General features: G+C 42.2%; 1 protein-coding gene across 2 annotated transcripts in view; it reads right to left on the bottom strand.

Annotated features, from left to right (window-relative positions):
- Positions 1-327: 327 nt before the first annotated feature.
- The window catches only part of LOC126295496 (mucin-7-like), a 43,917-nt gene continuing 30,003 nt past the window's right edge, over positions 328-14,241 (bottom strand). For both annotated transcript variants that reach the window (XM_049988058.1, XM_049988059.1), the window contains exon 3: positions 328-2,395. In XM_049988058.1, the coding sequence (XP_049844015.1) occupies positions 2,307-2,395 (89 nt within the window). In that variant the 3' untranslated portion in view covers positions 328-2,306. The remainder of the gene's footprint in view (positions 2,396-14,241) is intronic.

Here is a 14,241-nt window from a genome sequence, read left to right as displayed (position 1 = left end):
AAAAGATGCACAAATGTAAGTCTGTGTAAGAGTTTGTGATAAAAAAGTTTTAAACCTCAGTATCTCTGAACTACATGTTTTGCAATACTTAAACCTAACTAACCATAGGACATCACACACATCCATGCCCGAGGCAGGTTTCGATCCTGCGACCGTAACAGTTGTGTGGTTCCGAACTGAAGTGCCTAGAACCGCTCGACAACTGCGGAAGGCTGCAATAAATGGCCCGTTCTCTGTAAAAGTACTGATGGTAGAGACATGAAATTTTCACAGCATGCCTTGTGTGATATTCAACACATATGGAACTAGAATACTTATCCTGAGTAGTTTTGTTTTAGTGTTCATTTATTTACAAAACTCTGCCAAAAAATTGAGTGTTTGAAGAAAAATATAACATGGCCCACAATTCAATTTTAGTAATAATTCTAGTTCAGTGTATCCAGAAAGGTGCATTCAATAATTATGGACAATTGTAAGTTGGTGTCTTAAAAAATTTCCAAGATAATGGGTCATAAAATTCGATAATTTAACATTGGCAGCATGGGACATAAAATGTCTCCTCAAGCTCATTCTTATTTTCAGTTTTCCGTTTTATTTCTACATTAATATTACAAATAGTTGCTATTAACATAATGTATTAATAAAAACAAAATATAAGTCGCTGTATGTCAGCATGTTTCCGATAACAAGTCAAAATCCGTAGCAATAAATTCAAATAGGAAAAAATAAAGTAATTTGCTTTCATGGTTTTTCATGCCACGAAACAAAGTTTCTGACACGTGAAGAAGAGAGAGACGATCCGTGACAGATGGCGCTACTGCCATCTGACGAGAATAATGGAAACCTGAAGGAGAGAAACAATGTACTGTCGACAAGAGTGACATTTGTGAGTGAGTGAAAATGCTTAAATAGGAAGAGCGATTTTTTCAACATTAGCTGCATCAGTTTCACTACAATTAATGAAAGAGGCTCCCTTGTTCAGATACATAACAATAGGATTGCTTTTAATCTGTAGACTTTTCTTCTCGAATAATGATGCAGAGATTTTATGCAAACTCACTATTCTTGTGACTGCCCTTCTAAATCTTTTATTTTTGGTTTTCCTCGTGAAGGACGTGAGGTAAACATGTCCTTTGTGATATAACTATGACAATACTTCACATGTGCAACAACATTTCAAGTGATGTATAATGTACATGAATATGTAAAAGCTTCTGAATCACTATAGTAAGATACTAATGACGTTAGTTGTTACATAATGATAAGTGTCTCTTCCTCATCTTTTTATTTTTCTTTTTATTTTTACTTTTTTTTATTTTTCCTTGCTCGAGTATTAAAAGCCTAGCTATGTGGCTGTCGGAGAATAAAAGCACAGCTCGCTGGCACGGCAAGTCGGAGTGGTCCGTGCGGAGATCTACGCTTTGCCCTGTCGCACCAACAGCAAGATGCCAAAAACTCTACTCGCTGAAAGCTGGAACTGACCGTCTTCTGCAAACAGCTGGCTACAACCTGGATAGCGAAAATACAAACGTCTCATAACTTACACTGTATTCTGCAATACAAGCACTAAAAGAAAAATCCTGTTAACGTCCATCCACAGAATGTCTGTATCATTATTCCAGGAAACTCCAGGACGGTTCTTCGTCAGCCACTCTCAAAACGTAGAGATTAACAATAATCCTATTGTTACGTATGTAAATAAATGCGTCCCTTTCATTAACTGTAGTTACCAAACTGATGCAGCTCACGTTAAAAAACCGCTCGTTCCGTTTAAGTATATTCACTCACTGAAAGATGTCAGTTTTGTCGACAGTACATTGTTTCTTTCTTTCAGGTTCTCATTATTCACACCAGATGGGAATAGCGTCATCTGCCACGGATTGTTTCCTTCTTCCTCACGTGCTACAAAGTTTGCTTTGTGGCACGAAAAGCGAAGAAAACAAAATTAACTGGTAATACCTCTTTGCCTACATGGTTTAAAAACTTTTTAACTAAACTACATTTTATTAGTGTGCTACTATTATTTACTGCGATTTTGAGCAGTCAAAAACGTGCAACTTAAAAAAGTAATTCACTCAACCCGCAGAATGTTACATTTGTCTTCCCAGATACATATATTTTTTAAGATAACAATAGATTGAATATTCTGAATTACTGTACTGCAATCTGGAAACAAATGCAGGGAACTACTTTTCATTACTGACATCACTATACACACAGTGAAATATCGCGTGGCAGCAGTCTCAGAAGCAGTATTAGTTTGAGTGCAAATCCAGTGCGAAGAGGTTCGTGCGTTGGACCTGTGGCTAAGTATATCCGCACATGTCGTCACAGTCAAAATTTGTAGCTGTAGTGACGTTGGTGCCAGGGTAGAGACAGCAAAAAAAGCGGCATTCTGAAAAGGAATAAAGTGAATTAGTTGTAATTAGTGAGACAAACGTAGATACTCTGAAATGTCGTACACAATACAGGCACTTGTTCGCTAGCATATGCAGTCTACAGCTACATGCATACTTGGCAAGCCATTCTACTGTGCATGGCGGAGGGCACCTTGCACCAGTTATCCGTTCATCATAACACTAAACCTGTTGTAAACAAACACAAAGGCGATGATTGGTCAGAAGCCGTATCACACGTACACTGGTGTTGTTACGCTCTTGGAAGTAGGTCCTATGTATGCATTAGATATATTATTACTCATCATCATCATCATCATCATCATCATCATCATCATTTAAGACTGATTATGCCTTTCAGCGTTGAGTCTGGAGCACAGCCCCCTTATCAAATTCCTCCATGATCCCCTATTCAGTGCTAACATTGGTGCCTCTTCTGATGTTAAACCTATTACTTCAAAATCATTCTTAACCGAATCTAGGTACCTTCTCCTTGGTCTGCCCCAACACCTCCTACCATCTACTGCTGAACCCATGAGTCTCTTGGGTAACCTTGCTTCTCCCATGCATGTAACATGACCCCACCATCTAAGCCTGATCGCCCTGACTGCTACATCTATAGAGTTCATTCCCAGTTTTTCTCTGATTTCCTCATTGTGGACACCCTCCTTCCATTGTTCCCATCTACTAGTACCTGCAATCATCCTAGCTACTTAGTCTTGGTACTGACTTCCTTCTTGCAGAAGAGAGTGGATCGTAGCTGAGCGCTCACTGCATTAGTTTTGCTACATCTCGCTTCCAGTTCTTTCACTATGTTGCCATCCTGTGAGAATATGCAAAGTACTTCAAACCGTCCACCAGTTCTAACTTTGTTCCTCCTATTTGGCACTCAATCCGTTTATATTTCTTTCCTACTGACATTACTTTCGTTTTGGAGATGCTAATTTTCATACCATAGTCCTTACATTTCTGATCTAGCTCTCAAATATTACTTTGCAAACTTTCAGTCGAATCTTCTATCACAACTAAGTCATCCGCATACTCAAGACTGCTTGTTTTGTGTTCACATATCTTAATCTCACCTAGCCAGTCTATTGTTTTCAACATATGATCCATAAATAATATGAACAACAGTGGAGACAGGTTGCAGCCTTGTCTTACCCCTGAAACTACTCTGAACCATGAACTCAATTTACCGTCAACTCTAACTGCTGCCTGACTATCCATGTAAAGACCTTTAATTGCTTGCAAAAGTTTGCCTCCTATTCCATAATCTCGTAGAACAGACAATAACTTCCTCCTAGGAACCCGGTCATATGCCTTTTCTAGATCTGTAAAGCATATATACAATTCCCTGTTCCACTCATAACACTTCTCCATTATTTGTCGTAAGCTAAAGATCTGGTCCTGACAACCTCTAAGAGGCCTAAACCCACACTGATTTTCATCCAATTGGTCCTCAACTAATACTCGAACTTTCCTTTCAACAGTACCTGAGAAGATTTTACCCACAACGCTGATTAAAGAGATACCTCTGTAGTTGTTACAATCTTTTCTGTTTCCATGTTTAAAGATTGGTGTGATTACTGCTTTTGTCCAGTCTGATGGAACCTGTCCGGACTCCCAGGCCATTTCAATTATCCTGTGTAGCCATTTAAGATCTGACATTCCACTATATTTGATGAGTTCCGACTTAATTTCATCCACCTCAGCTGCTTTATTGCACTGCAATCGACTGACCATTTTCTCCACTTCCTCAAATGTGATCCTATTTCCTTCATCATTCCTATCCCATTCTACCTCAAAATCTGAAACATTGCTGATCTTATTTTCGCCTACATTCAGCAACTCTTCAAAATATTCCCTCCATCTGCCCAAGGCAACCACAGGATTCACCACCATTTTTCCTGAGCTGTGCAAAATACTTGTCATTTCCTTCTTACCTCCCTTTCGAAGACTGCTAATCATACTCCAGAATGGTTTTCCAGCAGCTTGACCCATAGTCTCCAACCTGTTTCTAAAGTCTTCCCAAAATTTCTTCTTGGATGCTGCAATTATCTGTATGGCTTTGTTTCTTTCATCAACATAACTTTCTCCGTCTACCTGAGTTCTAGTATGTAGCCATTTATGATATGCCTTCTTTTTCCTTTTACAGGCTGCCTTGACTGTGTCATTCCACCAAGATGTTTGCTTCATCCTACTTTTACACACTACTGTTCCAAGACATTCTTTAGCCACTTCTAGTACTGTGTCCCTGTACCTTGTCCATTCCTTTTCCAATGACTGTAACTGACTACATTCCACTAACTGGTACCTTCCTGAGATCGCTGTTATGTACTTGTGCCTGATTTCCTTATCCTGAAGTTTCTCCACTCTTATCCTCCTACATATGGACCTGACCACTTTCGGCCTCACATTTCCAATTTCACTGCAGATTAAATAATGGTCAGTGTCATAAAAGAATCCCCTGAATACACGTGTGTCCCTCACAGCCTTCCTGAATTCCTGATCTGTTATTATATAGTCAATGACAGATCTGGTTCCACTGCCTTCCCAAGTATACCGGTGAATGTTCTTATGTTTAAAAAAGGAGTTTGTAATTACTAAGCCCATACTGGCACAGAAATCCAATTACCTCGAGCAATTAAACAGAGAACCGACTCGTGGAGATAACATCTTGGACCTACTCATAACAAACATACCCGAACTTTTCGACTCTGTAAGTGCAGAACAGGGAATCAGTGATCATAAGGCCGTTGCAGCATCCCTAAATATGGAAGTTAATAGGAATATAAAAAAAGGGAGGAAGGTTTCTCTGTTTAGCAAGAGTAATAGAAGGCACATTTCAGACTACCTAACAGATCAAAACGAAAATTTCTGTTCCGACACTGACAATGTTGAGTGTTTATGGAAAAAGTTTAAGGCAATTGTAAAATGCGTTTTAGACGGGTACGTGCCGAGTAAAACTGTGAGGGACTGGAAAAACCTACCGTGGTTCAACAACAAAGTTAGGTAACTATTGCGGAAGCAAAGAGAGCTTCACTCCAAGTTTAAACGCAGCCAAAATCTCTCAGACAAACAGAACCTAAACGATGTCAAAGTTAGCGTAAGGAGCGCTGTGCGTGAAGCGTTCAGTGAATTCGAAAGTAAAATTCTGTATACCGTCTTGACAGAAAATCCTAGGAGGTTTTGGTCTTACGTTAAATCAGTAAGTGGCTCGAAACAGCATATCCAGACACTCCGGGATGATGATGGCTTTGAAACAGAGGATGACACGCGTAAAGCTGAAATACTAAACACCTTTTTCCAAAGCTGTTTCACAGAGGAAGACCGCACTGCAATTCCTTCTCTAAATCCTCGCACAAACGAAAAAATGGCTGACATCGAAATAAGTGTCCAAGGAAGAGAAAAGCAACTGAAATCACTCAACAGAGGAAAGTCCACTGGACCTGACGGAATACCAATTCGATTCTACACAGAGTACGCGAAAGAACTTGCCCCCCTTCTAACAGCCGTGTACCGCAAGTCTCTAGAGGAACGGAAGGTTCCAAATGAATGGAAAAGAGCAAAGGTAGTCCCAGTCTTCAAAAAGGGTCGTCGAGCAGATGCGCAAAACTATAGACCTATATCTCTGACGTCGATCTGTTGTAGAATTTTAGAACATGTTTTTTGCTCTAGTATCATGTCGTTTTTGTAAACCCAGAATCTACTCTGTAGGAATCAACATGGAATCCGGAAACAGCGATCGTGTGAGACCCAATTCGCTTTATTTGTTCATGAGACCCAGAAATATACAGGATCCAAAGGTAATACTATTTTCCTTGACTTCCGGAAGGCGTTCGATACAGTTCCGCACTGTCGCCTGGTAAACAAAGTAAGAGCCTACGGAATATCAGACCAGCTGTGTGGCTGGATTGAAGAGTTTTTAGCAAACAGAACACAGCATGTTGTTATCAATGGAGAGACGTCTACAGACGTTAAAGTAACCTCTGGCATGCCACAGGGGAGTGTTATGGGACCATTGCTTTTCACAATATATATAAATGACCTAGTAGATAGTGTCGGAAGTTCCATGCGGCTTTTCGCGGATGATGCTGTAGTATACAGAGAAGTTGCAGCATTAGAAAGTTGTAGCGAAATGCAGGAAGATCTGCAGCGGATAGGCACTTGGTGCAGGGAGTGGCAACTGACCCTTAACATAGACAAATGTAATATATTGCGAATACATAGAAAGAAGGATCCTTTATTGTATGATTATATGATAGCGGAACAAACACTGGTAGCAGTTACTTCTGTTAAATATCTGGTAGTATGCGTACGGAACTATTTGAAATGTAATGATCATATAAAATTAATTGTTGGTAAGGCGGGTACCAGGTTGAGATTCATTGGGAGATTCCTTAGAAAATGTAGTCCATCAACAAAAGAGGTGGCTTACAAAACACTCGTTCGACCTATACTTGAATATTGCTCATCAGTGTGGGATCCGTACCAGATCGGGTTGACGGAGGAGATAGAGAAGATCCAAAGAAGAGCGGCGCGTTTCGTCACAGGGTTATTTGGTAACCGCGATAGCGTTACGGAGATGTTCTTGCAAACTCAAGTGGCAGACTGTTCAAGAGAGGCGCTCTGCATCGCGGTGTAGCTTGCTCGCCAGGTTTCGAGAGGGTGCGTTTCTGGATGAGGTATCGAATATACTGCTTCCCCCTACTTATACCTCCCGTGGAGATCACGAATGTAAAATTAGAGAGATTAGAGCGCGCACGGAGGCTTTCAGACAGTCGTTCTTCCCGCGAACCATACGCGACTAGAACAGAAAAGGGAGGTAATGACAGTGGCACGTAAAGTGCCCCCCACCACACACCGTTGGGTGGCTTGCGGAGTATGAATGTAGATGTAGATGTAGAGTTGTTTCTCGTTCCTGTTGGCCTCCATATCCTCTCCAAATTTACCCATAACCTTTTCATACCCTTCTTTTCGATTTCCAATCCTGGCGTTAAAATCACCCATGAGCAGAACACTGTCCTTGCCCTTTACTCTAACAACTACTTCGCTGAGAGCCTAATAAAAACTATCCATCTTACCTTGATCTGTCCCTTCACAATGCGAATATACTGACACAATCCTAATTTTCTTGCTAGACACTGCCAAATCTATCCACATCAGTCGTTCGTTTACATACCTTACTGTAAATACGCTGGGTTCCATTTCTTTCCTGATGTAAAGCCCTACACCCCACTGTGCTATTCCTGCTTTGACTCCTGACAGGTAGACCTTGTATTCTCCCACTTCCTCTTCTTTCTCACCCCTTACCCGAATGTCACTAACAGCTAAAACGTCCAGCCCCATCTTACTTCCAGCCTCTGCCAGCTCTACGTTCTTCCCAGGGTAGCCCCCATTGATATTAATAGCTCCCCATCTCATTACCATTTGTTTGCTAAGTCGTACCTTAGGAGTCCCTGGTTTGTCAGTTAGAGGTGGGACTCCGTCACCTCCAAAGGTCCGAGGCATTTTGCTCTGATTGTTGCCAGCATGATATTTAAAGTATCGGGAAAGCAGGTTGCTAGCCTTACTTGCCCCGAGTCCCATTGAATTTTACCCCTAACGGTTGAGGGACTCACCGGTGGATTTGGTAGTCTTTGCCGTATGAGCACAGAGGTGACCACGGCTCAGAATATGTCCGAGATGCCCAGCCTTATTCTGAAGTAACTGGTATCCCGACTGTCGGGACCACTTGCTTGGCCACTCATACATTGTCCGTGGTTCATGAACTAGGACATGGCTGCAGGAACCCACACCATGACCCACGATATATTGTTACTAAGTTACGTTAAATGAAACTTGAAGATATTCAAATGTATTAACGGCCACCATCGCTTTTCTTAATGATGCTTTAGCTACGTAGTTTTTATTTCAAAAATCGTGCACAGTCACAGTCTGTGCATTGTTGTGCTCTGATTGTTGCGCAGTACAAAAATGGCTGTGGCTGCTTCCTGTTCTGTAGTGAAACACGCGCGTAGAACACCGTGCCGAGAAATAGGCTGTTCTCAATGTTTTTGATAAGTTTACGGAGGTAATCAGCTTGAAGTTTTCCCAGTGTTGTATGTAATACAATTGATACACATATACCCACTGAACGTGTAGTGCAGGCGGCAGCGTTAGATTGTGGGCCAAGCGCGGTAGTTCAGATCTCCGCAGTGTACGTTTTTTTTCTCGTTGAGATTCAAGTACCTAAATACTTAATCTCGTTATAACACTCTTCATAATTTTCATGAATAATATACGTCTTCTTGTTTCTAATTACATATTGGGCGCGATATTCTTGTTTCCATTTCAAATACAAAGTCCTAATTATCGATGTTTCACAAAAGACTGTTCATAAAAGTTGTTTAAATTAAGAAAACATAATTTAATTTTCTGAAGCAAAAACGAAAAACCAAATCCTCTTTATTTGGACTATGTCCATCATTTTATACCACAGTATCACAGAAACATGAAAAATAATCATTTTCTCAACACCGAGCGCATCACACAAATGCTACATTTTTGCATTTGCTACTGTACCATTACAATGTGAACCCAACAGGACTGAACTGTAGCCGAGCTGCGGGGTTAGGCCCGAGAGGTAACGAGACTGTTTAAGCTGTCAGACGTACCGGAACTAAAGCACTCCCAACTCTGGCGGGATATAGAACGAACGACCCGCCATAAAAGGAGACGGAATGCTGCGCCCGGCTGGCTTCGTAGATTCTGCTGTCGACCGGCTCGTTAGCGACGTACCAGAACTGAAAGGTATTTCTCGGATTCGGATAAGGAACGAACTAAGAGATTACCGGACGACTGACTGTAAGTAATACGTTCAGTGGCTTCAATATTTAACTGTACAGCGAGATCCTTCAGTACTCTCTTACGTTACATACAGCTTACACAGAAGAATTACCCTGTGGTTAAGTCAGGAAATTTCATCATTCTTGAATGAGATTTTCACTCTGCAGCGGAGTGTGCGCTGATATGAAACTTCCTGGCAGATTAAAACTGTGTGCCCGACCGAGACTCGAACTCGGGACCTTTGCCTTTCGCGGGCAAGTTCGAGTCTCGGTCGGGCACACAGTTTTAATCTGCCAGGAAGTTTCATCATTCTTGTTTTTAATTATACTACTGGGTTAACTAAAAACGATAACGTGTTTCGGTATCGTCTAGTCGCCTAAGTAGCGTATTGTGGGAGATTTCCAGTGTATTATTTAATTCTGCATAAAAATGAAATGGCATTCGGACGTGTATTGCTCCTCTGCTCGTCTCCTTTTACGTGCGAACTGCAGGCTGGCTGTACCAGCTGTACCCCCTCCATGTAGAACACGACCACACCATAACACCACCGCTTCCGAATTTCGCTGTCGGCACTACACACGCTGGCAGATGACGTACACGGTGCATTCGCCGTACCCACACCCTGCCATCGGATCGCCACAGCGTGTACCGTGATTCCTCACGCCACTCCACACAATAGCCCAACGTTTACGCCCCTTACACCGAGCGAGGCGACGTTTGACATTTACCGGCCTTATGAGCACCCACTCGACCGTGAAAGCCGCGTTTTCTCACCTCCCGCCTAACTTTCATAGTGCTTGCAGTCGATGCCGATGCAGTGTGGAGTTCCTCTATGACGGTCTGGATAGATGTCTGCCTATTGCACATTACGACCCTCTTCAACTGTCGGCGGTCTCTGTCAGTGAACAGACGAGGTCGGCCTGTATGCCTTTGTGCCGTACGCCTCGCTTCACGTTTCCACTTCCTGTCACATCTGAAACAGTGGACCTAGGGATGTTTAGGAGTGTGGAAATCTCGCGTACTGGACGTATGACGCAAGTGACACCCAGTCACATGACCACGTTCAGATTCCGTGAGTTCCGCAAAGCGCCCCATTCTGCTCTCTCACAATGACTACTGAGATCGCTGATTTGGAGTACCTGGCAGTAGGTGGCAGCACAATGCACTTAATATGAAAAACGTATGTTTTTTTTGGGGGTGTCCGGATACTTTTGATCACGTAGTGTACATCTGACCCTTTTGACTACCGTTTGGTGAACTCTAAATCGGCTGAGCCATTTCGTTTTAGCTCCTGCAGTTCCTGTGTGTCGATTTCGGTGTGCGCCAGGACTGCAAACAAAAAAGAAATTAATCAAGTCATTTTACTTTTGCTGGACAGCAATCGAAACCTATATGGCTATCGCTCTATATGCGAGTTAGTTTGCGCAAGTGAGTTGTGATTCAGAAATGGCTCTTACCATTAATTGTGTAAGCACTAAACTTCTGTAAATAATGATGATTACTCTAAACTGAAAATTTATAATCAATATCTTTACTCAAATGACCTGCCTGGATAGGCAAATGCGCTAATGCGCCGCTTCCTGGACTCGGGTATGCGCGCCGGCCCCAGATCGAATGCGCCAGAGGAATACCGACGTCGGTTGGTGTGCCGGCCAGCCTGGATGTGGTTTTTAGGCGGTTTTCCATATCCCGCTAGGTGAATACTGGGCTGGTCTCCACCTTCCGCCTCACACTGTTTCACGATTTACACTAGACGCAGACAGCTGGTGTACACCGATTCCATCCCAGGGGGATACGGGGTAGCGGCAGGAAGGGCACGGCACCCCTTCGAAATGACCCTGCCAAATCTGATTCTAAGCCCGCCGACCCTACGCAACCGCGCGATAAGGTACTGGCAAAAGAAGAAGAGAAAGATGCTTACTCAAATGTTTTTGGAACTGATAGTGAATATTTTACTCTGTGCGGACCCCTGTGAGTCCTAAACGCTGCAATCATCGTGTGTCGAGTTGAAGAACTTTCGAAACGGGACCGCAGCGAACGACCAGGTGCGGTGTGAGAGGCAGGGCTGCAGAACTGACAACATTTATCAGCCTTCTGTCCCTGCAGTGGGCACCACACTGCCTACACACGGAAAATTTTTCACTGCACTTCGTACAACCGGAAACCGCGTCCACATCTAATGATGTTACGCACCCTTTCCTGTTTCTCATTAATGTGGCCTGGTTTATTAGACACACACTTCCGTAATCTCGCCTCGAGACCCATTCCCTGTCTTAAAATCAAGCCGGTCCTCTTCTGTTTGAATTTTCCTTCCCATTCCGCTACGAAATGCTGTCTCGAATAGTACTGAAGCAGGTAAGATTGGACTGACTGTGTGATAATATTCACGGTTACTTGATCTCGCTTTCTCCAAATGCATAATAATTTCAGTCTTTCCTAAATTTAATGCAACTTCGTGAGATTTATAAATTTCTTATAGGAACTTGTACAGTTCTCGCTTCTCTTCTGGGCCCTAAACATACGAGGATTCCCCCGGAGTTTCGTCAGTACGTGAATTCGAGGAAAACATTTTGTAATTGAAAGGTAAGGGTTGAATCTCCTTAATCATCTTCTTGCACTCTTTCTGCTTTTTCAATTCGTCTAATTTTTTATCAGCAACTTTCAAGTTTTTGCACGTCTCCTTTCTACCTACACGAATTAGTTTTACATTCATTTCACAATTACCTATTCCACCTTTAATGACTGTGTTCCTTCTTCCGTTTTCCCCTGAGGTCATTCACCTGTTTCAGTTCCATATTCACCCATGTCAGGTATTCTCCACTCATTCCTCGTCATCCTTTCCAAACTTGCGTTTAACTTCGTACATCAGTGATCTGTATTTTTTCTTTTCGTTATAAATATTTTTAAAGTTAATGTTGCTTCTTTCGTAAATATGAGTATGTCACTATTCGCCACTGCATCTCTTTTGCGTTTTTCAATCCTAGATCCGTTTTCTGTCACATTTACTACCACAACTTTGACGTCATTCTATCGATTTTCCACGCCAACAACCTCTCGAATGTTTTATAAAGTGTTCCCCGGAGGGTGACTGAGCTTTCGGCTCCTTCAGCGCGGCCAGAAGGGGCCCCAAGCTCTGTGGAACCAGTGTGCCACCACGGCGCCACCTCAGCTTCAGCTGGCGCTTCATTAGTACCGCTTTATGGCGGTGCCAACACCTGAATGTCTCCGTCAGTTGTTAACTCGATCCCCAAACCTTTGTTCTATGAAGATATTCTGAATCTCATAACATTTGTGACTCCCTGGCATCTTCCACTTGAATTTCTTTTCCAAGCAGTCATTGAAAAGGCGACTTTGCGCTAAATACAGAAATCTGTAGAGATATTTTGTTCCTGTGTGTGCAATGTTTACATAACTTACGGGGATGCAGTAGGGCGGCCACAAAGCGACTGCCACCCGCTTGCGTATCCCGTAAGCTGTTCGAACGGAAATCTGTCAACAATTACACCGCCACCTCACTTGTTCCGTTGACCAGTAGCGAACTACCTGCTGTTATCTTCTGTTCTCAACCATCTCCTATCGCTGCAGTCCAGACCCTCTTTATGAATAAATTCTTCCCGATCTATGAGACATGTTTTACAAGCTCGCGAATATTGTCGTACACACCTTCGAAATCACTGCTTTGTGTATCTGTGGAAGGCACGCATACCTGTGTGATCACATTTCCTCTTCGACTCTTGTTCGTGCCACTGGTCCGTACGATGACACGCTGCACACACACATTCTCAGAGAGCACCTGCCTCAACTCGAGGCCTAACAGGCTCCTTTTACCAAACGCTCTTCTTTTGCTGTACTCCCCTCCGTACGTCTTCCTCGCTTTGTTGTCGTATGTTATTATCGTTCCTAGACACCACAATTCTTCCACTTCATCCAAAATCTGGATGTTAAGTTTATCAGAGGCTTTATGTATGGGGCTTCTCGGTTCGGATACTGAGTCCATATCGTACGATTTCAGTTTACAGGGCTTTTAGTTCTTCTTCAGACAGGGCACGAGTGTAGCATATTTGCTAACTGTGTCGGTCGATGTCAGATGATTATAACACAGAGCTAGTGATACCGTGCGAAACGAATTCAGGGGTGCGTGCGAAAATATTTTTCCATGCAGTGCACGTTTATTCAACTGCTGTTACAACAAACCAACCCACTGGGTAACTGAAGTTTGCGATCCCGCCTTCTTTTTGGTAACGTTTCATCAGATTTCCGGCTTCAAACTGTCAGATTCATGTTTCTCACACAATTACGCAACACACTACTGCATTTACGAAATTTTACATCTTTCCCAATTTGTCCATAATGTAATCACATTTTTGCAATTTTCGTGTGAAAATGTTGTGCTATAAAAATTATTTATCCTACAAACTTCGCTTTATAATCTCCTAGATTCAAGATAGCTTAAATACCTATGCAAAAAGTATAATGTTTTTTAGACGTCACTCACAACGAATGCCACTTGTATATGATTATTTCCAAAGTTAAATTACGTGATATCTAACAAAACTTTATTGATCACTAAACAAAGAATTTTTTTTTTTACGAAGTCTTAGTTCACTACCTCAGAAATAACTTGATGTAAATAGTAAATACAAGCAAACCATGTGACGTGACATATTTTAAAAATAATTCAATCATAATTTTCATAAGCATATAAATAATTTTTTGTTTCCATCATATTACTGAGAACTTCTCAGTTATAAGAAATATAATTTCATCTAAATTTGTCTATGTTCTTAAAGATGGAAACAGTATCATTTACCAATTTGATTCACAGCTTCGAGATGCTTCTGGAAGTAACGCTGTGTTACAGATACCTTAGGATTGTCACCAAGGCGCGCACTGCAGTTGGAAATTTCCTGGTGAGCATTTGGTGTGTGTGTGTGTGTGTGTGTGTGTGTGTGTGTGTGTGTGTGTGTGTATGTGTGTGTGTATGTATGTGTGCATGTGCGTGTGCGTGTGTGTCAGT

This window comes from Schistocerca gregaria, chromosome 11 (assembly GCF_023897955.1).
Source record: "Schistocerca gregaria isolate iqSchGreg1 chromosome 11, iqSchGreg1.2, whole genome shotgun sequence".
NCBI lineage: Eukaryota > Metazoa > Arthropoda > Insecta > Orthoptera > Acrididae > Schistocerca > Schistocerca gregaria.
Note: the sequence above shows the minus strand (reverse complement) of the source record. Positions and strands in the feature narration are given on the sequence as shown.